Source organism: Schistocerca serialis, chromosome 7, assembly GCF_023864345.2.
Source record: "Schistocerca serialis cubense isolate TAMUIC-IGC-003099 chromosome 7, iqSchSeri2.2, whole genome shotgun sequence".
In the NCBI taxonomy this organism is placed as follows: domain Eukaryota; kingdom Metazoa; phylum Arthropoda; class Insecta; order Orthoptera; family Acrididae; genus Schistocerca; species Schistocerca serialis.
The window spans coordinates 494,150,297-494,177,564 of NC_064644.1; the positions used below are offsets into that span (position 1 = coordinate 494,150,297).

Here is a 27,268-nt window from a genome sequence, read left to right on the forward strand (position 1 = left end):
TCTCGCTTCCCGCGCCCGGGTTCCCGGGTTTGATTCCCGGCGGGGTCAGGGATTTTCTCTCCCTCGTGATGACTGGGTGTTGTGTGATGTCCTTAGGTTAGTTAGGCTTAAGTAGTTCTAAGTTCTAGGGGACTGATGACCATAGATGTTAAGTCCCATAGTGCTCAGAGCCATTTGAACAATTTTTGACGTACACGTGTATGGCAGAGACCTGGTTAGCTACCTATCCTAGAGTGCATTCACCCATCTCATGATGTGGAGGGTGCAGAAATTGCATATCGCGGTCACATTTGATGTTTCTGCAGGGTAAAGCAATCAGTGCCCCATACATTGCAGGTGTGCTACAGCCATTCCTTCGATAGGAAGATGTTGTGTTTTTCAGCAGGACAATGCACGTCTAAGTACGGCTGCTGCGACAAATGTGGTCATCATGGTGTCAAACAAATGCTGTGGCCATGAAGATCACAAGATCTCTCACCAATTGAACAAATGGTTCAAATGGTTCAAATGGCTCTCAGCACTGTGGGACTTAACATCTATGGTCATCAGTCCCCTAGAACTTAGAACTACTTAAACCTAACTAACCTAAGGACATCACACAACACCCAGTCATGACGAGAAAATCCCTGACCCCGCCGGGAATTGAACCCGGGAACCCAATTGAACACTTATGGGACATGAAGCAGGAACATATTCGTTCACCAGAGCCTGCAAGAACCAATAAATAGCAGCAAAAGGTGCAAGATGCTTGGGGCATTCTGTTGCAGGTTGCTCTTTGGCACCTTCATGATGTTTTGCATGCGAGAATACACGCCTGTGTTGCAGCCAGGAGTGGGCTAGACTGTATATTGATGCGACTGTTTCGGCACTTTTTTCTATGACACGTGTTTTTCGTTTGGGCTGAATTTTTATCACATATTCATACAATCATTCACTACTTGTCACATCACTTGTTAATAAAATGACTTAGCCTTTGAAGGTGTTGCATTCCATTCTGGTAGTGTACTAGGTTACAGCCCATTTAAAAGTGCATACCCTACTTTTACGGCGATGACGTTAAAAATGTTGGTGGCTCTTGGCTTTCAATGGGCTTCCCTCTTATATGACTGTTAGGTTACATCATTTCTTAAGATAAATGTGTTGGTGACGAGCAGCCTACAAGTGTTGGAGAAATGACACGTATAGGAACAAACATGACGAGATAATTTCAATTCGTTAGGAAACGGTCCCTCAATTTTCATGTAGCCCTTCGTACGCCTGGCTCTTCAATGACCGTCGAGATACTGGTACAGGAGAAGGACTTTTGGGAGCTCACCGCCTTGCGCTCCTGCCACGCCTGCATGGCGCGCCGGTACTTGTCGAACTCGCGGCACCAGTCCGAGTAGACCTGCCGGTAGTCGCGCGACTGCGTGGGCGCCGCGCAGCGGTACGCGTCCACGGTGACGTTGAGCGCGCACAGCAGGCCGCCGCCCAGCCAGCAGTCGTAGCGGCCCGCGTCCGCCTCCGTCACCGACAGTACCACCAGGCCGTGCTCCGACGTCTCCACGTACTTGTCAGACCTGCTGGAGGAACCGAAAAACTTTCACGAGAGCAAGGAGAAAACAACGAAAATACTGTGCGTCTTCATTTACATTCCTTCTTCCTTATTATCTCCAGAGCTTTGAGTCAGACTTTTGAGGAAAAAAAAAAAAAAAACATGAATATCGTGGACCGGCTGTGTTGACTTTCGCTGACAAGTGCTCTACCGACTGAGCTATTCGACAACGACGTATGGTTCCACCGTCATGGTTATGCATCCGGCAGTACCTCATCTCCCACCTTCCGAACTTCAGAGTTCTCCATCAACGTTCTGGGACTAGCACACATGGAGGAAAAGATATTGACAAGGCATATATTACCCACAACCTGAAGGTTTGCTTCGAGAGTGAATTTTCATTCTGGCGTGGACTGTGCGCTGATTTGATATATAGGTGAATACACTTCTTCAAAAACATTCCAAATTGGACTAGTAAAAAATAGAGCCTCAAATGCCATAACAACAAATTAATCCGTATGAGAAACAAAACCCCTCATCGAACTAGCGAGAAACTCTCAGACACAATGATCAAAAGAGGAACTGATTCTTATGGACACATCCACCGCAAAAATCCGAATAGATCAACAAAAAAATTTTATTGCTTCTGCAACGAAAAAACACAACCAAATTGGTTTACGAAACAGAAAAAGGACTTCAGAGAGCTCTTAACCACAGAAAATAAGCTCATAGTTAAGACTACAAGTAAGCAAATAAATAAAAGATAATAAAGAGAGTTTGAAAGTCAAAATAAAAACCAAAGGAACAATCCAAATCCCTGAAGAAAAAAGGAAAGCAAGATTAGAAAGAATGAAAAAGTAATGGGCTAATAGAAATGCTTTTCAAATAATGTGACACAGGTAGACATACAAAAAAGTGTATTATGGAAATTTGTTTATGATACAGGTAATTAGTAAAGTACTATAATTACGCCCTGTAAATCGCAATATCCTGATTACATATTTTGTTATTTTTGTTTTTTGTTCATTTTATTATGAAAGGAAACTGTTGCCTAGATTAAATATCATAATATAATTTGTATAAATAATTTTTATTACAGTTTATTTGTAATACAAATGGATTATGAAATAATCACATTCAGATAAATAAAATAAATTTTGTTTATTCTGCCTGTTATGTCAGGTTTATCAAAATGTCTTTTTCATTTCTTGAGGTTGAATTTAGTTCATTCACAATAAATAAAAATTAATTAATTACAATAAATCATAATTATTACACAAGTAATTGTATGACTTGTTGTTTTAAAGCAAATATGAGTTTTATTGTTAATTTTCTTTCCTTAACCTTTTTAGTTAAAATAATAACCTAATAATATTTAAGATACATGTTATAGAATCAGTAACGTATAATTTATTAGAAATGGAATTTAACAGTGGGATTATATCACCTTTTCCAATTACATCTCAGTAAATTATTTGTTACTACAATTTCATTATTATTCTGGGTATTCTTGACTAAGATATCAAATACAGTTTATTATTTTTATTAATAATTGAATCATTCGATCTAAGAGCATAATGTTTCGAGTTTCATTCCATGCCTTCAGGTCTGAAGTTACTGTTACTTCAGAAACCATAAAGCTTTATTCATTAGTGATTGAAGTAATATCACTAACATAGATACATTTCCAGAACTTTTTCCTGGAAGGTATTATATGCTCAAATTAAAAAGGAGTAGGGTGAAAGAAGAACTTTATACAGTACCATGATTTATTTCGTGAACTCTAGTTCCAGATTTATCTGAGATTACCTAGATGCATCTATTTTTCAGCAGGTTGCCAATTAGAATGGTTAGCTTCTGACATGTAATGGCAGTTGTGGGTTTGAGCAGGAGTATCTAATGCCAGGCAGTATCATAGGCTGCAGTTAGACCTAAGCAGTCGCTACATGTTTACGTTGTGCTTCTTAAAACTATTTCTGATATGAATTGCTACTGTCGGCATCTGCGTTGCATAAAAAGTGTTTCTTGTTACAAAATACCTTAATTGCTGTTGACATGGAAACAATTACTTTACTAACATAAAGAATGCTTCTGTATAGACTTCAACACCTACCTTAGACATATGATCTGCCCATACAATAAATCCTAGTAATTGAGCTTATAATATAAGGTAAATCGTTCTTAATGTTCAAAAATACTTTACTTTTCCACTTCTCGATAGGCAGTGCAGGGTTAATCATTAGAACATCAGGTGTATCAAATGCCAACAGCCCAAAAGTGCAACACTTGCAGGAAGCTTAAACATGTCAGTCAGTACAGTTGTATCTTTAATTTTCGATTTGTAATATGCACCTTGGTTTAGTTGCACACCACACCACTAGCAAGCAGAAGTGACAGAACATTTAGACAAGTCATCTGCTCAGTGTAGTTGCACCGAATTAGTTTATGGTTGCTGAGAGGCACCATAATGAACAGATTTATAAAGCAGATAGCTTTCATTGTACCTTTCTGAGGAGCAGCTGTAGCTACTTCAATGAATTGTGTGGCTATACTGATGTTTGATACATTATAACGGTGTTGATATTTACCCCCCGTAAACTAAGTTCAAACTTACTCTATAAAATTGAAGTGTAATAATATTCCTTGAACAGCAAAGGTTTCCATTCATCATTGATTAGTATTATATTTGTGTTATTTGCTAAGTGATAGACACATACGAGAAACTCTCTGGCAAATAAGAATGTAATACGAAAGAATAGTATACAATTTTATAAACGAAAAGGGACTATAAAATTATATGAGCGTTTTATATAGTCAGCTACTTACTTAAACAGCGTATATTGGTATAAAACATTTGTCTAAAAACACTGCATATATAAAACAAGCACTTCGAACTGTGGAAGCAAGTGGACTGATGAATACTTACAGAAGACACATGCAGCTAGAAGTAATGCCTATAGCAGTTACTTTTAATGCTTTACCGCCAAATAACTAGAATAATGATGTCCTAACTGTTGCATGTGATGTGGAATGTTGCTATCTGCCATATACATAATGACCAAGTACTAGTGCTTCAAGTCCATGCCAACACATCATCAGGCAAGGAAGTACAACTAGAATGGGGCTCAATATTTAGTCAGTTTATGACACAGGCAGGGTAAAAAGAACTACAAACGTACAATGTATGTAGCAATTAAAATTGTTATGCTGAACAGTTGATCTACATCACTCCCTACTTTATGTTCAAATTTTTTGTATAGCGCATATGAACAGGGATATACGGTCTGAAAATATCATACATATTTCACTGTACCTAAAATAACGTGCTTGTGAAGGCTAGCAACCACCTATCTTCATAAAAGAAAATTTCTTTTTCCTTCCCCATCTTCTATCCCACCTAGTAGGTGGTCCTCTTTTACAGGATTTGTGAAATTATTATTCAGTTTCTTACATTAGTGTTCGGGTGCAATTTCTGAGGCCACAGTCGTTAAGGTAACATCAGGGAGGGAAGTCGTGCGAGCCGTTCTGTCATAAATCGTATGAATTTTTCTGTGCATGTTATCGTCTCTAACTGTTTGGCTATCTTACTCTTTGAGACAGAAGTTGGGTCTAGCACAGTATTAGCCTAACCGAGCGTGAGGAACCATCTAAAAACCGCACTGCCTCGTCAGTGTACTACGCCACCGTCGTTAATCCACCGAGCCGCTCCAAACTGGGCCTGGCTCGCTTCCCTGTCTCTCAAACTTCGCTATACGACAAGCCCTTGTTCCTGAAACGTCGACACCACCTATTATATCATACGACAAGTATTTCTTCTCACTGTCGTGAAAAGTAAAATACATTAGATTAAAGCTTGGCGTCGCAACATGGTCACTGCTCGAATGCATATATGTAATGTCAGTATTATCACACACGATATTTGGTCGATACTGCACAGCTAACGGCAATAAAGATTTTATACAGACAACTTATTAGCTGTGAAAAAATATGTCATCACAGATGAGATGAAGTGTTAAATTCTTCCGAGATCTTTTCGAAAAGATTGACTTCATGCTAGGAAAACAGTACTTACCTAATTTATCAAAAATAGTCGAGCAGTCAAGGAAACCTATGGAAAACTGTCGTTAGATTAGCAAACACGTTGAGAATCTGCATCTATACTGCGAATGACACCATATGGTGTAAGACAGAGTGTACTTTGTCTACTGTCAATAGCATCTTCTCCTCCTTCGAGTTGCGAACAGTGTTCAGAATGAACTAAGAGTGCTAAGCCTCGGTATGAGATCGAAAATCTCTAACTGTTCCAGAGGCACAACTATCCATAAATATCGGTATTAGCTCCTCATTTGCTGTGGTAGTGATATTGCTAAAATAATTTCGTGTGGCTCAGTGGCCTGGTGGAAGTCTTGGATATGCTAGAAGTTTCTGGTCGTTACATTTTCGCGCCAAGGAGACAGGCAACATGAAGTAGGACGGGACTGAGGTAGTCGTTCCGTGGTTAATGGTCAAGGGTGACAGTCGTCCCGGAAGAGCAGAGAAAAGATTAATATAATTAGTGTAGGAATGATAGAAAGCAATATTTCAGACGCTAGGGTAACAGAACATTCATGGGAAATACTTTTGTGAGGCTGATTGTGAAGAATTGTGCTGTATGAGCAGTTTGAAGATTGAGTAGCTTCATTTTTATGGAAAACTCATTTACTTGTAGTCGACAATGAAAAATGTTGGGTATTGGAAGAAGACTTAAGGTGTTTCCGATAAAGTAACCAAATAATTTAAATGTTCTTGATCCAAGCTAGATGAAAGCAATTGAGTTGTGCGGCTGAACACAGTAAGGCGTATTACAGCCCATATACCTGCTATACGTGGAATAATATTGTGTTAAATGAAATGACATTAATCATTTCAGAACAATCATCTGTAATAATTATAATCTGAAATTTTTCGCCGCGCTTTTCTTTCTGTATGTGAAGGCTAATCTCAGAAACTGCTGTAGGGGTTTTGATACGATTTTATTCAATAGATAGATTGAATCACGTGGATGGTTTTAGGGTATAATTTATTGTCATATTAATGATGAGTATTAATGTATATGTTATCTATTCCGTATCTAATTAGCATTTGGTGTGACATCATGTGCCAGTTATAGGAGCTACGAACTGGCCAACTACAGAGGAAGGAAGTATCTGTAGGGAAAATCACTAAAGTGAACACTCTCGCAACTCCAGAGAGCAGCGGAGCTTGATCGGACTCTATATATCTATGTGTATGTTCTATATATGTCGTACATTAAACTCCCCCTGCACGGTTTTCTCTCTGTATGTGAAGGCTAAGATCACAAATTACTGTACAGAGTACAGATTGTGATACGGTGTGCAGTATTAGATAAACTGGTTTTCTGCGGGGGGGACGGGGTGGGGGAGGGGGGAAGGGGCGGCTTTATGTATACTATCTATAAATATCTAGAGCAAATTCACTGTACCATAATGTACCATAAGTTCGCCGCCGCGTTTCCGTGTCTGTAGATGAAGACTGGTCTCAGAAACTACTGTAGGGATTTTGATATAGTTTTCTTTAATAGACAGACTGATTCACGAAGAATGTTTTGTGTACGTAGTATCTTATCGCTGCACCAGAAAAGTCGCCTTCTTGTAAATACTTAATGCCACCCACGCGAAGCCAGTATGCATTTAGTAATTACCAACATGTGTCAAATTTACTAATTATTTAGCAATATGAGCCCGTTTATCAGCATGACCTTGTACCTCCTGTGGACTGGATGTCTGCATCCGGTTAGGTGAGATGTCATAAGGCCGTTGTATCCTATCCTGAGCAAAGCCGCAACTGTAGTCGTTGGAGTCTTGGAAATTGTCACTGGGAAGGAGGGGATGTCGGCGGTGGTCGCTCATATTTTCTATCATGGGCATATCTGCGGATCTTTATGGCTTCAGGAGGACCTCAGTATCAGGCAGACAGTTCACGGAAATACGTGCCATGTATGGTCATGCATTGTCCAGTTGAAAAGTGACATCATGATATAATCACATGACAGATATCACATAAAGATGCATTACTGTGCCATTTCGTCAATCGCTCCCAACCACGATCTGAAGTCATACCCAATGGCTCCTCACACCACGATGCCGGAATAAAATAGCTGTGCCTGTCCAAAATACTGGAAGAATTGGGTCTCTCCCTAGGTCTGCACCATACTCGTCGATGACGGTCATTCAGGATATGAGGCGCGAATCTTCAGTGATCTGGCTGCTGCTAGTCTCTGACCAATAGTGCCAGATGACACAGAGGGCTGCAGTGAGTCTATAACTTGTTCTTTGACAGCAGGTGGAGAAGTGAAGGGGCTATTATGTGCTTAGTGCATAACAGGGCGAATCTTCATTGTGGTGGTCAGACGTGAATGACAGGAACCTTGATGACAAGTATGGCAACCCTCAAATGTCCATGCAATCCAACATCGAACCATTGTCTCATATGATGGCCGATAAATCTGGAAATTTGCTCAATGAGATGGGGAAATGGAGATCAACAGTGAGGTTCCTTTCAATTTCTGTCAGGTGATGATTATGTAATACCACACGTCATACCTCTGTTCCTTGACAGCCATCACACAATACGTGACGCCTTTCATGCCCCTCATATATTACTAGGCCTTGTAACAATACTAAAAGTATAAATGCAGGCTGGTGACCGTCCTACCTGTCACAAGAAAATCCAACTTTTATCATAACGTACCCACTGATGATGTGCTGGTGTATGAAGTTACAATGACACAGAGCATATCTCCTGAGTGATTCACGTTTTATATCTTTCATAGAATGCAGGATGGAGTGCCAGGTGGGAGGTATTTGGTCGAGAATTTGGAGGCGACATTCCTTGTGGACTCACCTGTATGCTATGGGCGCCGGCAGCGCCCCTGGCGAGAACGGCGTGTGCGTCCAGGAGAAGTGGTGTCCTCGCAGCGCCCTGGGCACGCGGTGGAAACAGCCCAGGTGCACGCTCTGCCCCCACGTGGCTGCCAGCACGCGCCGCGCGGCGCTGCCGTCGCAGATCCCGGGCCGGCTCTCCGTCACGTCCTGCAGCAACCTGCGGGTGGGCACGCCGTCGGTGATCGCTCCCTGTGCTAAACACCTGTGGTCACCCTGAAGCGTCTGACGAGATGAGGGCACAGCCCGCAGTATTCAACTATTTAGACGAGCTTCAAAGTGTTTGCCAACTGTGGCAGGCTACGGATGGCGATAGGCGTTGGGTTCAGGAGGTAAAGAAGATTTAAACATTACTTGCGTAATCTACCAACCGTTCAGTTCCACGACGATGGAAATGTATTGGATATAATGGCAACAAGTAGAGCTGACCTCTTTGAGGATGTCCACATCAAAACTGTTATCAGCTACGATGAATCGGTTAGAAAATGGCAACAATGATTACCAAAGTACAATGCATAATTGAAACAAACATATATATATATAGTGCACTAGAAAAAAAACAGTAGTGTCATTGGTCAGTGAGGACTTGTAGCTTTTAGCACAGACCAGGACCACTTAGACGAACTCTGGCTCAAGTTTAAGAGAATGGACCACGCACTGATTAGATACGCACCCAGCAGAACAGTTCATAATGGGAGGAAACCTTCATGGTGTACAGTCACTGTAAAGTCACTTCTAAAGAAACAGAGATTACTGCATAATACACGTAAAACAGAGCGTAGCGCTATAGATATTGAGATGCTGAATGAAACACGTTTAGCTGTCAAGACGGCAATGTGTGATGCCTTCAGTGATTACTGTAGCAGAGTATTGTCAAATGGAGTTTCACAAAATGCTGTGGTAGTATGTACAGTCTGTTAGTTGCACCAAAGTTAGTGTCCAGCCCTAGCAGATGAGAGAAGAACTGAAACAGAAGGTATCAAGGCAAAAGCCGGAATGCTTAACTCCGTTTCCAAATGTTCCTTTACAAAGGAAGACCAAGGACAATTCTCCCAATTAAATCCATGTGCAACTGAAAAGATAAATGAAATAAGTACTAGTGTTGAGAAACAGCTGATATCGTTAAAATGTACACCTACGGAGTTCCATGCCCCGACGGAATCCTTGACAGATTCTATATCGAATTTATAGCTGAGTTACTCCCCCTTCTAACTGTAGCCTATCTTAGATCTCTCGACCAAATAACCTTGCCCAGTTCTTTGAAAAAGGCACGTGTCATAATCATCTACAAGAATGGTGATAGAAGTGATCCACAAAACTAAAATAGAATACCGTTGACATCGATTTGTTGTACAATCTTAGAACATATCCTGAGCTCAAACATAATGAAGTATGTTGAACAGAATGACCTTAATGCCAAGCAGCACGGATTTCGAAAACGTCGATCACGTGAAACCCAACTCGCACTTTCCTAATGTGACCTACTGAAAGCTTTGGATCAAGACAACCAGGTAGATGCAGTGTTTCTTGATTTCCGAAAAGCATTTAAATCACCTACGCTTATTGTCAAAAGTTCAGTCATATAGGGTATCAAGTGAAATTTGTGACTGGATTGAGAACTGTTTGGTAGCGAGGATACTGAGACAATGAGACACTGAGACAATGAGAATATCTACCCATATACCCTGTAAAGAACTTTGATCTCCGTGGCAGAGGATAGCTTTCTATTGTACTCGGTAGTATTTATACAATTTCACTCGTGTAACATGACAGCATAAATGCCAATATGCACTCTGTAATTGGACTAATCTTTTCTTTGACGTTCCTATTGGTGTAACACGTAGGAGACTGTAGTATATCCGCAGATTTCAGTTAATGCTGGCAACTGGAGGTCAGTAAGTTAGCTCTTGCGGGAAAATTGGCGGCGCACATTTTCATGCCTCTGCCACTCCAGTGTTTACAAAAAAGTTCTCCCATTGGAAAAGCAAGCAAATGACCATTCGTTCTGCCCTTATTTGTATACGTTCCATACATCCAATTAGTCCAATTTGGTATGGATCCCGCCCTCTTAAGCAATGTTTTGTGATGGGTTTCTCTTGATTTTTGTAAGCAGTCTCATTTGCAGACTGATAACTTTTTCCCAGTTTCCTACCATTGAACTGAAGTCTGCCACCTACCTTAGTTATGACGGGGCCTATGTGATCATTTCGTAGCAATCTGCGACCGCTTGTTACATGAGTCGATTGATTCCAACTGTCACACATTGCGGATGCATTTTTAAAGTGTACAGGTTGACGTTTCTGAAAAGTTAAAGCAAGCTGCAAAATCTTGCACCACTTAGAGACCTTACCAACATCTGACTGTACACTGAAGTGACAAGAGCCACGGGATATTTCTTAATATCTTGCATACCTCCTGTAACAGGACGTGGAGCAACAACTCTACGTGGCATGGAATCAACAAGTCTTGGAAGTACCGTGCTGGAATATCGAGCCCCGCTGCCGCTGTAGCCGTCCATAATTACGAAAGCGTTGCCGGTGCAGGATTTCATACATCAACTGACCTCTCGATTATGTCTCGTTAATATTCAGTGGGATTCATATCGGGCCATCTGGGTGGCCAGATCATTCGCTCTAACTGCCCAGAATGTTCTTCAAACAGCGAACAACTGTGGCCTGGTGACATTGTCTGAGGTGTGGGGTTGATCTGTTATTCTGTTATTTTGCGCAACGAATTAATATGAGATGTACCCTTTACCCTGTGGCTCCTGCAAGATGCAATTTCCACCCCCCCCCACACTACTACAGAAGTCAGACAGACGCTCCTAACGTTCTAAAGAGAAATGCCTGAAAAACTTTCAGCAGTAAATGTCTTCTGGAGTCGTCCGCTGTAAGGAAATGACACAAAAATTCACAAAATTCCTTACGTAACTAGTGGGATACTTGGGTAGTGGAGTAGTGCTAGTTAGTGTAAGAAAAACATGAAACTGACGAAACTTATTATTTATTTTGCAAAACTTCTGAGAAATCACAATGGCACTTTTAGTTATGAATTGAACAAGTTATATCCTGGTTCTTTTCGGAATGTGAAGTTACCTCTCAAGGATAGGATTCGCTAATGAAATTTCTATACAAAGTTTAAGATGTTTGTTGACTTGGCAGAATGGCTGAGAGGCGCGCCTACTCAACTCGAATAACTAGAATGTTGCTAGGTACGGTCGAGGCTGTCGCGTGTGAAATGCAGTGAAGTGTACTGTTGTGGAGGAGATATGGGGGGCTCGCAATAGCTGTAGCGCACAATACCGGAAGCTGCGATGACTGCTGTCTGCGACTCTCGCTGCTGACAAATAAGATAACTCTCGTTCTATCTGGATTGACCTTCGCCAATCAAACTCTCCCTATGCCTTGATGAAGCCAAGGATTCATATTCGCCCCTAGTCTAACTATTGGCGTGGTACACCGGTCAGATAACCAGTCCACCGCGATGCCACTCAAAATTCGCTCGCAGGCGTTTAACTAAAACTCTGTCCATTCACACCGCACAATAAGTGTGTCGGCCAACACAGTCAACAATGCTTAATCACAATGACTCAATATAGAGTAGCATTTCGATTCACTCTCGACGAAGGTGCTCTCCCAGAGAAGTACTGAGGAGAGACTTGTTCCTCGTTCCAAGAGCAACAACGGAACGGCGCCTCTCCTCGCCAGAAATGAAGGGCTATATCCTTCGGTCTCTTCCATTATTCCTTAAGCTCAAGGCATCAGAAATATAGTCTGCCAATCAGCATTGCTCTTCTAAAACAGGAGAATGACGTTTCGTTTAAGGCGACCAATCCGAAAACCTGTAGGATGGGCGTTTGGTGTTTGCTGTCTCCCTGTAAAAATCTCTGAAACTGTATGCTATGAGTAAAGAATTCGTAGGCTGACTGCTCCCACACAATGTAGCCGAACATGGGGTTGTTGCCCCCTTTTACTCGGGCCCATGCTGTCCACTACACGGGCGGTCACTGGCCGACATAGACTGGGTTGTCCTCTGAAGGGACCGGCGTCCCGTTGTGCGGTTTCTCTCCTGAACTAAAAGCTTCTGTGACCGTCATGTCTGGAATGTATGTGTGTACGCCAGCCTCAAGTATTTCAACCACGGTGCCCTTACTTGTTAATTGCATATCGTTTACATGAATTCATACAACACTGACCTTATCGAGTTTGGGTTCGAATGAAGCGTCTTGATGTGCGGAATATGGTTGTGAGGGCGGAATATGTAAGCAATGAAGGTCAGGAGACCACAACGTCGTACAATTATTCTTTAGGAATATAAAGTGTAAATGGCTACAAATGGTTTACAAGTAAGTGAAAAACTACTTCCAGTCAACAATCGATTTATTTGTACCAGTCGATTCGGTATAAACACAACCCACATCATAATGGAGCCACCACCAGCTTGCACAGTGCCTTGAGTGCATGGCTTCATGGGGTCTGCACCGCACTCGAGCACTACCATCAGCTCTTACCAACTGAAATCGGGACACATCTGACCACGACACAGTTTTCCAGTCGTCTAGGGTCTAACCAATATGATCACAAGTGCAGGAGACATGCGTCGGTCCTCCGCTGCCACAGCCCATTAACGGCAGATTTTGTTACACTGTCTTAACGGATATGCTCGTCGTACGTCCCACACTGATTTCTCGCAATGTTGCTTTCCTGTTGGCGCTCACAATCCTGCGCAAAGGTCGTTTCTCACGGTCGTTAAGTGAAGACCGTCGACCGCAGCATTGTCGGTGGTGACAGGTAATGCCTGAAATTTGGTACTCTCGGCTCGCTCTTGACACTGTACATTTCCGAAATTTGAATTCCCGAACGTTTTCCGAAACTGAATGTCTCATGCGCCTAGCATCAACTAGCCTTTCGCTTTCTACATCTATTAATTCCCGTCGTGAGGCGATAATCAAGAAGTAAATCTATTCCCAAGAATCACCTGAGTACAAATAACAGCTCCGCAAATGCTCTTCCGTATTCTACCTTGTGTCCGCGATACTACTGCCATCTGTATATGAGCATGTTGCTATCCCATGACTTTTCCTCAGTGTGTATTTGTGCATCCTTTTCTTCAGACAGTTTTTCATCATTAATAACATCATCTGAGGTTGGTATCAACAATGTGTGGTATATCATTAATATACAAGATTCCACCACACTTTCATAGGACCGCCCGATGTTGCATCTACAGCTGTCGAGGACTCTCCAGCCAAGGTAACATTCAGTGTCGTAAATACTGTTTACTGCAACACCAGATTTCTACTGTGTGGCCATCTTCATTGCCAAAAGACATTTACAAAAATGCGAGCCTTACTATACATTGATCAGCCAGAACATTGTGACCCTCTACCTAGTACAGCTGCCTTTGTTGTTGGAGCCTTGTGATGTGTTTTAAATTGATTGATTTCTTGTGTCTACGTGTAATCTGAAGGTTAAAAGAGTCTTCGTGTGGTAGCCATATGTTCATGGTAGTAACGCCTGTGGTGGTATGGTGCGTCCCTCAGCTGACTGTGTTACCGGATTCTTGGATGCTCATTTACTGTAGTATAGGGTATAGGTATTGTTCTTCATTTCCAAAATTCCAAGCTGATCTGCAGCTTCGTGGATGCCCTGGGCTGGAAGATTCTACGTGACGTGGTAGACTCGGCTTAATGCCTTATTTCGCCGGATTTGTAGTCTCTGCAACTGTGTCTTTCATACGCTGACCAATGCTGCCCTTTCATATGTTGTGCGTGGGCCAACGTCAAGTCAGAAAAATGATCAAGCCGTATTAGGCCATTAGGGCCTCCACATAGATACAGAAAGCCAAAATCAGATTCTTAATAAGAGCAAAATGATGCACTCTTCCAGATAAAACTGTAAAAGAAAAAATAAGGGAAGAACTAAGAATAAATTCTTTTAATGAAAAAACTGTAATCTGTACAAATGATTGGAGAGAGCATGATGATAGGATGCTGAAGGAGAGATTTCTAAGGAGGATGTTACAGTGTAGGCCCCAGGGAAGACGACATCCTGGATGACAAAGGACCCGACGGTTAGAAATGCTCTGGAGCTGAAACGGTCAACATTGCATAATTCATGGAGTGTGGAAGAAGAGAGCCCCTACGTCTCTCACAAAAATTATGCTCCCATTATTCTATTGATACGCCAACTCAAGTCTGGTGTCGTACTCGTGGCCTACTAACAGGCACTGGCCCCAACAGCTTCAGCAGCATCACACACTGGTAAGCCATATGTAATATCGCCTTACTGGTGTCATGGACAACTTTTGCAACGCAATACAACAGCGATTCTGCGTGGCATGGAATCGAGAACGTGGCAGCAGTAGACGTCTACGCACAGGAAACATAGCTCATGTAAATCATGGAAGCGATTTCTGTGGGTGCGGAGATGGCACCAGATTGTGCCCCAGATCTGTTCCATCGGGTTCAGGCCAAGACAATTTAGTGGTCAAGACATCTACATGAGTTCACTAACACGTTCCTCAAAACACTGTAGCACGATTTTGGCTTCGTATTATGAGCAGTTATCGTGCTGGAAGATAGTATCGCCGGAGGAGAAGACATCAAGTATGAAAAGATACAGATGCCCCGATATAATGTTCACGTAGTCCACAGCAGGTGCGGTTCTTTGAGTTACCATGGAAGCGATGGTGGTTATTTCCAATAGAATAATACCGGAGCCCCCGGCCTGCATCCATGGCGTGGTGGATGTTTCGAGCAACCGTTCGCGTTGATGACGACGTATCCGAACGTAACCATCGATCTGGTGTAGCAAGAAACGTGATTCATTCGATAAGGTGACACGTTCGCACTCATCCATAGTCCAATCTCGATGATTTCGTGGTTACTACAATCGTAATTCCGAAATCAGATACTTGATTGTAAGGCGTACCCAGGAGCAGATATAGACTCAGATCACAATATAGTAGTGATGAAGAGTAGGCTGAAGTTCAAGACATTAGTCAGGAAGAATCAATACGTAAAGAAGTGGGATACGGAAGTACTAAGGAATGACGAGATCCGTTTGAAGTTCTCTAACGCTATAGATACAGCAATAAGGAATAGCGCAGGAGGCAGTACATTTGATGGGGAATGGACATCTCTAAAAAGGGCCATCACAGAAGTCGGGAAGGAAAACATAGGTACAAAGAAGGTAGCTGCGAAGAAACCGTGGGTAACAGAAGAAACAGTTGATTGATGAAAGGAGGAAGTACAAACATGTTCTGGGAAAATCATGAATACAGAAATACAAGCCGCTGAGGAATGAAATAAATAGGAAGTGCAGGGAAGCTAAGACGAAATGGCTGCAGGAAAAATGTGAAGACATTGAGAAAGATATGATTGTCGGAAGGACAGACTCAGCATACAGGAAATTCAAAACCACCTTTGGTGACATTAAAAGCAACGGTGGTAACATTAAGAGTGCAACGGAAATTCCACTGCTAAATGCAGAGGAGAGAGCACATAGGTGGAAAGAAGACATTGAAAGCCTCTATGAGGGTGAAGATTTGTCTGATGTGATAGAAGAAGAATTAGAAGAGATAGGGGATCCAGTATTAGAATCGGAATTTAAAAGAGCTTTGGAGGACTTACGGTCAAATAAGGCAGAAGGGATGGATAACATTCCATCAGAATTTCTAAAATCATTGGGGGAAGTGGCAACAAAACGACTATTCACGTTGGTGTGTAGAATATCTGAGTCTGGTGATATACCATCTGACTTTCGGAAAAGCATCATCCACACAATTCCGAAGACGGCAAGAGCTGACAAGTGCGAGAATTATCGCACAATCAGCTTAACAGCTCATGCATCGAAGCTGCTTACAAGAATAATATACAGAAGAATGGAAAAGAAAATTGATAATGCGCTAGGTGAAGATCAGTTTGGCTTTAGGAAAAGCAAAGGGACGAGAGAGGCAATTCTGACGTTACGACTAATAATGGAAGCAAGACTAAAGAAAAATCAAGACACTTTCATAGGATTTGTCGACCTGGAAAAAGCGTTCGACAATATAAAATGGTGCAAGCTGTTCGAGATTCTGAAAAAAGTAGGGGTAAGCTACAGGGAGAGACGGGTCATATGCAATATGTACAACAACCAAGAGGGAATAATAGGAATGGACGATCAAGAACGAAGTGCTCGTATTAAGAAGGGTGTAAGACAAGCCTGTAGCCTTTCGCCCCTACTCTTCAATCTGTACATCGAGGAAGCAATGATGGAAATAAAAGAAAGGTTCAGGAGTGGAATTAAAATACAAGGTGAAAGGATATCAATGATACGATTCGCTGATGACATTGCTATCCTGAGTGAAAGTGTAGAAGAATTAAATGATCTGCTGAACGGAATGAACAGTCTAATGAGTACACAGTATGGTTTGAGAGTAAATCGGAGAAAGACGAAGGTAATGAGAAGTAGTAGAAATGAGAACAGCGAGAAACTTAATATCAGGATTGATGGTCACGAAGTCAATGAAGTTAAGGAATTCTGCTACCTAGGCAGTAAAATAACCAATGACGGACGGAGCAAGGAGGACATCAAAAGCAGACTCGCTATGGCAAAAAAGACATTTCTGGCCAAGAGAAGTCTACTAATATCAAATACCGGCCTTAATATGAGGAAGAAATTTCTGAGAATGTACGTCTGGAGTACAGCACTGTATGGTAGTGAAACATGGACTGTGGGAAAACCGGAACAGAAGAGAATCGAAGCATTTGAGATGTGGTGCTATAGACGAATGTTGAAAATTAGGTGGACTGATAAGGTAAGGAATGAGGAGGTTCTACGCAGAGTCGGAGAGGAAAGGAATATGTGGAAAACACTGATAATGAGAAGGGACAGGATGATAGGACACCTGCTGAGACATGAGGGAATGACTTCCATGGTACTAGAGGGAGCTGTAGAGGGCAAAAACTGTAGAGGAAGACAGATTGGAATACGTCAAGGAAATAATTGAGGACGTAGGTTGCAAGTGCTACTCTGAGATGAAGAGGTTAGCACAGGAAAGGAATTTGTGGCGGGCCGCATCAAACCAGTCAGTAGACTGATGACCAAAAAAGAAAAATCGCAATGGACGATGCCCTTGAGTCAGCAAGGGAACACGTAGGGCTTGTCTGCTGCAGAGCCCCAGATACAACAATGTGTGCTGAACGACGTGCTAGCAACTCTTCTTTCTCGTCAAGTATTGTATGTACTCTGTCTTCAGATCTCCCAGAGGTCGTCGCCTTTCCTTCCTAACAGAGACGGAAAGGCTGCAACTTCCAGGTCCTGTGATGAAGTTTGGATGTCCAATACCTTATCGCCAACTCGTAGTTTCACGGTTCTTTAATCAGATTCCACAGATGTTCACCATCGTAACGTGGAATTGACGACTAACCTTGCCGTTTCCGAGCTACATTATCTTACGTGCAACACAACAACAATTTACCGTATGTCACAGTCGCTTATCTCTGCGGATTTTCGCCTTTATGGCCTGTTTGTTGGCTGGAAATGTTGTCTTTTCGTCACTGCTTTGGTTATGTACGTTACTTACCAAATCACGTGAACGTAAAGCCACTTGGCGGGATCCGGGCTCACGGTGGCAATGGCACGATCATTTGGATCATCAATGTAGGGTGAACCTTTCTTGGTGTTTCCTCAGCATTCTTATAAATCCTAGTAGTTTGTCCGTACTTTTTGTTACATCCTATGTATATATGGGTTGGAAAAAAGTGTGGAAACACGAAGACCACAACACATTGCCATTCCTAACACGCTATAGGAAACCTGTTGGCATTCAAAACAGCTTCGAGTAGAATGGATAACTACAGGTGAGCCGTGTGCGGCTCGCGTTGGGGCTTTTGGTAGGTTGGCATCGTGTAATAGATAAAGTGGCTTCTCGTTTATTTTCTTCTGTTTACTGGCACCACTACGTTTGCTAGCATTGTCTGTCCGCGAGTGGCAGCTGCAGCATGTATCGATATCTAGTACCCATACTCCCCCCCCCCATGAACCATGGACCTTGCCGTTGGTGGGGAGGCTTGCGTGCCTCAGCGATACAGATAGCCGTACCGTAGGTGCAACCACAACGGAGGGGTATCTGTTGAGAGGCCAGACAAACGTGTGGTTCCTGAAGAGGGGCAGCAGCCTTTTCAGTAGTTCCAAGGGCAACAGTCTGGATGATTGACTGATCTGGCCTTGTAACATTAACCAAAACGGCCTTGCTGTGCTGGTACTGCGAACGGCTGAAAGCAAGGGGAAACTACAGCCGTAATTTTTCCCGAGGGCATGCAGCTTTACTGTATGATTACATGATGATGGCGTCCTCTTGGGTAAAATATTCCGGAGGTAAAATAGTCCCCCATTCGGATCTCCGGGCGGGGACTACTCAAGAGGATGTCGTTATCAGGAGAAAGAAAACTGGCGTTCTACGGATCGGAGCGTGGAATGTCAGATCCCTTAATCGGGCAGGTAGGTTAGAAAATTTAAAAAGGGAAATGGATAGGTTGAAGTTAGATATAGTGGGAATTAGTGAAGTTCGGTGGCAGGAGGAACAAGACTTCTGGTCAGGTGACTACAGAGTTATAAACACAAAATCAAATAGGGGTAATGCAGGAGTAGGTTTAATAATGAATAGGAAAATAGGAATGCGGGTAAGCTACTACAAACAGCATAGTGAACGCATTATTGTGCCAAGATAGATACGAAGCCCACACCTACTACAGTAGTACAAGTTTATATGCCAACTAGCTCTGCAGATGACGAAGAAATTGAAGAAATGTATGATGAAATAAAAGAAATTATTCAGATTGTGAAGGGAGACGAAAATTTAATAGTCATGGGTGACTGGAATTCGAGTGTAGGAAAAGGGAGAGAAGGAAACATAGTAGGTGAATATGGATTGGGGGACAGAAATGAAAGAGGAAGCCGCCTGGTCGAATTTTGCACAGAGCACAACATAATCATAACTAACACTTGGTTTAAGAATCATGAAAGAAGGTTGTATACATGGAAGAACCCTGGAGATACTAAAAGGTATCAGATAGATTATATAATGGTAAGACAGAGATTTAGGAACCAGGTTTTAAATTGTAAGACATTTCCAGGGGCAGATGTGGACTCTGACCACAATCTATTGGTTATGACCTGTAGATTAAAACTGAAGAAACTGCAAAAAGGTGGCAATTTAAGGAGATGGGACCTGGATAAACTAAAAGAACCAGAGGTTGTACAGAGATTCAGGGAGAGCATAAGGGAGCAATTGACAGGAATGGGGGAAATAAATACAGTAGAAGAAGAATGGGTAGCTTTGAGGGATGAAGTAGTGAAGGCAGCAGTGGATCAAGTAGGTAAAAAGACGAGGGCTAGTAGAAATCTTTGGGTAACAGAAGAAATAATTGAATTTAATTGATGAAAGGAGAAAATATAAAAATGCAGTAAGTGAAACAGGCAAAAAGGAATACAAACGTCTCAAAAATGAGATCGACAGGAAGTGCAAAATGGCTAAGCAGGGATGGCTAGAGGACAAATGTAAGGATGTAGAGGCCTATCTCACTAGGGGTAAGATAGATACCGCCTACAGAAAAATTAAAGAGACCTTTGGAGATAAGAGAACGACTTGTATGAATATCAAGAGCTCAGATGGAAATCCAGTTCTAAGCAAAGAAGGGAAAGCAGAAAGGTGGAAGGAGTATATAGAGGGTCTATACAAGGGCGATGTACTTGAGGACAATATTATGGAAATGGAAGAGGATGTAGATGAAGATGAAATGGGAGATATGATACTGCGTGAAGAGTTTGACAGAGCACTGAAAGACCTGAGTCGAAACAAGGCCCCCGGAGTAGACAATATTCCATTGGAACTACTGACGGCCGTGGGAGAGCCAGTCCTGACAAAACTCTACCATCTGGTGAGCAAGATGTATGAAACAGGCGAAATACCCACAGACTTCAAGAAGAATATAATAATTCCAATCCCAAAGAAAGCAGGTGTTGACAGATGTGAAAATTACCGAACTATCAGTTTAATAAGTCACAGCTGCAAAATACTAACACGAATTGTTTACAGACGAATGGAAAAACTAGTAGAAGCCAACCTCGGGGAAGATCAGTTTGGATTCCGTAGAAACACTGGAACACGTGAGGCAATACTGACCTTACGACTTATCTTAGAAGAAAGATTAAGGAAAGGCAAACCTACGTTTCTAGCATTTGTAGACTTAGAGAAAGCTTTTGACAATGTAGACTGGAATACTCTCTTTCAAATTCTAAAGGTGGCCGGGGTAAAATACAGGGAGCGAAAGGCTATTTACAATTTGTACAGAAACCAGATGGCAGTTATAAGAGTCGAGGGACATGAAAGGGAAGCAGTGGTTGGGAAGGGAGTAAGACAGGGTTGTAGCCTCTCCCCGATGTTGTTCAATCTGTATAATGAGCAAGCAGTAAAGGAAACAAAAGAAAAATTCGAAGTAGGTATTAAAATTCATGGAGTAGAAATAAAAACTTTGAGGTTCGCCGATGACATTGTAATTCTGTCAGAGACAGCAAAGGACTTGGAAGAGCAGTTGAATGGAATGGACAGTGTCTTGAAAGGAGGATATAAGATGAACATCAACAAAAGCAAAACAAGGATAATGGAATGTAGTCTAATTAAATCGGGTGATGCTGAGGGAATTAGATTAGGAAATGAGGCTCTTAAAGTAGTAAAGGAGTTTTGCTATTTGGGGAGCAAAATAACTGATGATGGTCGAAGTAGAGAGGATATAAAATGCAGACTGGCAATGGCAAGGAAATCGTTTCTGAAGAAGATAAATTTGTTAACATCGAGTATAGATTTAAGTGTCAGGAAGTCATTTCTGAAAGTATTTGTATGGAGTGTAGCCATGTATGGAAGTGAAACATGGACGATAAATAGTTTGGACAAGAAGAGAATAGAAGCTTTCGAAATGTGGTGCTACAGAAGAATGCTGAAGATTAGATGGGTCGATCACATAACTAATGAGGAAGTATTGAATAGGATTGGGGAGAAGAGAAGTTTGCGGCACAACTTGACCAGAAGAAGGGATCGGTTGGTAGGACATGTTCTGAGGCATCAAGGGATCACCAATTTAGTATTGGAGGGGAGCGTAGAGGGTAAAAATCGTAGAGGGAGACCAAGAGATGAATACACTAAGCAGATTCAGAAGGATGTAGGTTGCAGTAGGTACTGGGAGATGAAAAAGCTTGCACAGGATAGAGTAGCATGGAGAGCTGCATCAAACCAGTCTCAGGACTGAAGACCACAACAACAACAACAACAGTACCCATACTATCTTTGGAAGGACGTGAAGTGTTTTCCGGGTCGGGTGCGTCGGTAGTTTGGTTAGGACGGAGTAGCAGAGAGGTCCAGCAGTGCGTGGACATGCCAGGACCGCTGGCGGGCACGCAGTCATTGTCGGATCGAGGGGCTGTATTTGCAAAGGCCACAACCTCGTTGTCCACCGGACCCAGTAGTTGAGTGAATATTAGTCAAGTAGTGAAACCTTCATTTTGGTAATCACGCCATTTCCTCGTGCGTTGCTGCTCGAGGGTCGCCGTGAGACTAACAGCAGGAAGTGGAGCGTGTAGAGTTGGCGGAATCTATTAGCCGTCTTCTACTGCCTGTTATTAGTTTTTAATTTTGTGTTACTATTTAGTGAAGTGCAACCAGCGGTATTTTACTGCCTAGTGGCCACTTACACCCCAGTTACCTGCCCTGGATGTTAGCTTATTTTTGCGGCAGTGTATTTTCCTCGTTTTGCCGATGCGTCTGGCATGACGTGTAGTTTGATATCTGTGTAGATTGCGGTTTCTTTTGTCTACCACTGGTTATAGTGGTTCCTTCTACCTTTCGATGTTTTAAACACCAGATTCTGAAGACGCAGTGCTGCCTGCCACTTCACCATCGCTTGAATTATTCCATCGTTGTGCTGGTTATCACACGTTAGGAAAATTTTGATAAGAGGATTGATGGGCCACTAAACTGTCCCTAGTTTGAGTTGCCATCCTGTTAGGTGAGCATAACTCTTGGCTGCCTGTCTCGCCGCTTACGCAGCTGTAGGGACTTTTCTCAGGTCGATCCTTGCTTGGAGCACTGTCTGTGGATCACTCCAGTTTTTTATTTGGTCTCATTGTGTCAATTGTTTAAAAATAATATTTTGTATAAATTATTCCTATTGCTTGTGGCCTTCAACCGACAAATAATGTGAATTCTCTCTTAACAAGGCCTTCAACCGCCAGTGTAGATTTTGTTGCAGTCAATTATTTTTAATGATTGTTTTTTAAAAAATTATTTCCTTATGTAAAGTGTATGTGTTTACTGTGCGACCATCGGTAACTGATTAGGCCACGTCCACACTTTTTCTTGCTTTCGCTAAGTCCCACGTCTCAACAGGTTCTGTATGGTTTTCAAGGGAATCTTATGCAATTCTTCCTACTAAATAGTCACAAATTCAGAAGACGATGACGGAAGCGGATAGCAATCAGGCGCTCCTCTCTCTATAGCAGATGACAAAGGCTCAACAGTATTGAGATCTGGTTAGTGTGGTGGCCAGGGGAGATGTGAAAATCGATCTCTGTGCTCACAAAACCAGTCCAACCCCTGCCAACAAATCCGGTCATGGAAGATGCGTGCTGTGTGAACAGGGGCCGTGTCATCTTGAAATTCCGCTTAACAGTTCAGGAACAAACATTGTACCATCCGATGCACCTGATCAGCTAAAATGGTTACTTAATCCTTGGTAGTAATGTGACATTTTAGAGACCAAATAACCCACGGAATACCACTATATGGCTGTCCAGATTATCAGGGAACCCTTGAAATATTTCCCTCTTGAGAGGCAAATTTGACCAAAAGTTGAAAACTGTTTTTCCGCCATTGTTCGATATTCCAAGTTTCACGGATTTGGCACAACATTTACCCGTTATGAGTATCCAAGTCACTGGTGAGTGGTTTTGGAAGTCCATATCGCACTGCGATTTCCTGCTCATGGAGCTCCCTTCTTTGTTGTTTGGTTACTGGCTGGGTTCGCGATTGCGACACTCATTTCTGTAGTGGACTCTGTAGCTGTCGTCCTCTTACTTTTTGTCACTATACTCTTCAATAGTCGTCTGTCACAATCACTCGACAACAATCACTGGACAACAATATTGTCCACATCAGAGTAGTTTCCCTCGGAAGCTATACATCGGCGTAGCCGTTGTTCCCAGTCTTGGTAGCGGCGCTGAAAATCTTCAAGTGGTAGGGTCACATTGCTTTGAATGTTCTCCAGAGTCCCAAAATGACATAATTTTAAGACTTTTTCAATTTCGGGAAAAGTCACACGGACTCAGATTAGGTGAACAGGGGGCTGTGGCACAACGAGAATGCTTTTTTAAGCCAAAAATTCCTTGACAGAACTGGCCGTGTGACATGGGACTACGCAGTCACCAACTGCTTAAAATGTCCGGTCTCAATTCTCTATTTTCCTTTTAAGTTTATAGGTCACCTATTGTCCTTATTGTTAGACACCGATTTTATCTCACAAGCAGACGCACTATTTCCACGTTTTATTCGATTTTTGATGCTGAAATCCTTCCTGAGAGAGAACCATTTTCAAGGTGTTTTCAGCCTTCCAAAAATGATTTGTGCCAGCGGAAAACTTGCGATCTTGGTATGTAATGTTCCCCAGACGCCTGTTTCAACTTTCGAAAGGTCACACTCGTGGATTCTGTGGCGTCACCGCCAGACACCACACTTGCTAGGTGGTAGCCTTTAAATCGGCCGCGGTCCGTTAGTATACGTCGGACCCGCGTGTCGCCACTATCAGTGATTGCAGACCGAGCGCCGCCACACGGCAGGTCTAGAGAGACTTCCTAGCACTCGCCCCAGTTGTTCAACCGACTTTGCTAGCGATGGTTCACTGATAAAATACGCTCTCATTTGCCGAGACGGTAGTTAGCATAGCCTTCAGCTACGTCATTTGCTACGACCTAGCAAGGCGCCATTACCAGTTACTATTGATACTGTATAACATGTACCGTCAAGAGCGACGTTCACCATTTATGGATTAAAGTTAAGGATTCCACCAGCTACGTCAGTTTTTTCTAAGTCTAATTTCCTTGTCCTGTTCCAGACCTCACGCCAGCCTGCGTGAGCTAAAACGCGTGCCTTTCGGCTTCCTCTCATACCGGGTTGGCTCTCTTGCCAATCCACAACAGATTCCACAAGATTAACACATAACTTTATTGCATAACATTGCTCTAAATTCCGCTGCTCCATTTTCGTAACATACAACAAAAGAGAGAACTTCACTGATGGCGATCTCAGAAACCACGTGATGGCTGTAGAGAGCTGAAACTCGGACTGAGCATTTGGAAGTGATGAACACAACGGTCTATACAGTTGGTACAACACAACCTTACTAGATCCTCCGCAGTGTTCTCAGTCTCATTACTTTCGTAGCACACCTCGTGTATCTTAGATACGATGCATCTTGAAACGCCAAACACTTCAGCTCCCTGCGTTACGGAAGCATCCACTGTAAAAATCTCAATAATATGCCCAATTTCGATTTTGTGTATTATGCATGTAAACTGGGCGACCTAGAAACGACGAAGAGGCTTCGTCCCGCCGTAGCCCTCGTGGTTATTGATTGTGCGGTTTGGTTCCACCAAAGCCCAGTGGAACCCCCCCCCCCCCCCCTTCCACCCCCAGCAATGTCTCATCATACCAGACGAGTGTAACCCCAAATGTTTGCGTGGTAGAGTAATGGTGGTGTACGCGTTCGTGGAGACAGTGTTTGCGCAGCAATCGCCGACACAGTGTAAAGCCGTCGGCACACGGACCGTGCATCCGAACGTTGGGCGTTGAGCGTGCCGAGTTTCTGACGTCATAGCGTGGAACAGCAGGCTCGGGAGACTTTCCGAACGTGCAGAGCAATATCTGGCATGTCAGATATGCTGAGCGTGCATCTGAGCGTTGACCAATGAGATGGCACAACGCCACCTACGTCACACGCACGTCGTGTCCCTTCAGTACAGAGTTGTGAGGCGCCATATTGGAATTCATTTCAAGCCTATATGTATATATGCCGTTTCTGAGCACCAGCAGATTGAGAGTCACTGGAAAACCAGTTGTTAACTGTGTGATTCGGTCCAATAAAATAATGAGAAACATCATATTCGTGGCAAAAGAATTATTGTAACTTGCGTATTATGAGAGAAGGCTATTTGAAGGCAGCGACACACTGAAGATCCACCTAAAACGTATTGTTCTTTGTACAATTTGTTATAATTAAATTTCAAGTAACACATCTACGATTGCGGTTTTCAGCAAAGGGTAACATAATATGATTATAGACGAAAGATGTGATGTTGATTTAGTCAGTCTGCTTTCCGCAGCGCTGCGGCGAGGACGTCTTGTTTACGTCCCCTCCGCGCGGTCGCGAATGCCCGTAGTTGTTTACTACTGCGTTGTCGCTAGTTTAGAGTCCATCACTGCCGACGCAACATGGCACATTCATACAGACAAACCACCATCAAGATCAGTTTTCAGCCCGATCATGCACGACCGCGAGCTTTTGAAGTGGAACGTTTTCTACGTGACGACGTTAAAATTGAACCGCGAGACATAATTGGTATCCATCTCTCTATCACGAGCAGTGTTGTCTACGTCAACTTAGTGAGTGACGAGGTGTGTAACAGAATCGTGCGCGCACATGCGAACGATCTTAAATTCAAACATTCTGATGGCCATATTGGGGCGGTCCCTATCGATCACGCGGGGCTTGGCCTCCGTACGATACGCGTCTTCGAGCTCCCTTTCGAAGTACCACCGGACGTAGTCACCGCGGCTTTCCAGCCTTACGGCAGAGTGATCAGCCATATGGCCGAAAAATGGACCACCTTTACAACGTACCCCGTTCTTAACGGGGTACGACAGATCAAAATTGAACTGACCATTTCTGACTGACATTTCCGTCATATCTTGTCATCGGCGGATGTAGGGGGATCATTATGTATGACGGTCAGCCACGCACTTGCTCTGGTTGTGGCCAAGAAAGGCACGTCCGGTCGGATTGTCTCCGACGACGGTTTACTCAAATCCCGACAGGTGAATCTATGACTCCTTCTACGTGACGACCCTTCCTCTCAATTACGCCGAAGTTACACGGGCAGCAACCCTTTCCGATGCTGACCACATTAGTCCGATAGCCGTCCCCGATAGCGAGACCATGATGGATTCTGCAGTACAGGATCCGGCCTCTACAACGGCGCCCCCACCTGAAGATAATCACCGACCGACCTTGCAAGACGGCGTGGATGCCAGGATGTACATTGACCCACGGGTTGTGCCGACAGCGGCTTTTCTTCCAGACACCGGAGCAGCTGAAGAAATCCACCCACATTCAGATACTGAAACACACGTCCGTAAACAGCGTTCCTCGCGAAAACACAAGAGACGACGGCGTGCTCCATCGGACGAGTGTTTGCAGCGATCGTCTGACATGGACTGTGGACACTCCGACGACGGTACCGGCGGTACAGAGGCCGCTGTAACATCAAACTCAACAGTTCGCCGTAGTGACGGCTTCAGCCCCTCCGACCCCACATAACAGCAGGATCACATGCAGACAGCTGCTGCCGATTCCCAGCCAGTAGAGCCGATTGAGTCAGCGCCGAGAGCCGCAGCAGCCAGCAACAGCCGATGGTATTTCATGGCGACTGGGCGGACGGCTGTGAGGAAAACTTGTTGCCCATCGTGTCGGACGACACGCGGG

General features: G+C 43.2%; 1 protein-coding gene across 1 annotated transcript in view; it reads right to left on the minus strand.

Annotated features, from left to right (window-relative positions):
- The window catches only part of LOC126412398 (semaphorin-2A-like), a 425,849-nt gene that overhangs the window by 9,783 nt on the left and 388,798 nt on the right, over nt 1-27,268 (minus strand). The window contains exons 12-13 of the mRNA XM_050081975.1: nt 8,438-8,635; nt 1,316-1,562 (exon numbers count right to left, since the gene is read on the minus strand). Of these exons, the coding sequence (XP_049937932.1) occupies nt 1,316-1,562; nt 8,438-8,635 (445 nt within the window). The remainder of the gene's footprint in view (nt 1-1,315; nt 1,563-8,437; nt 8,636-27,268) is intronic.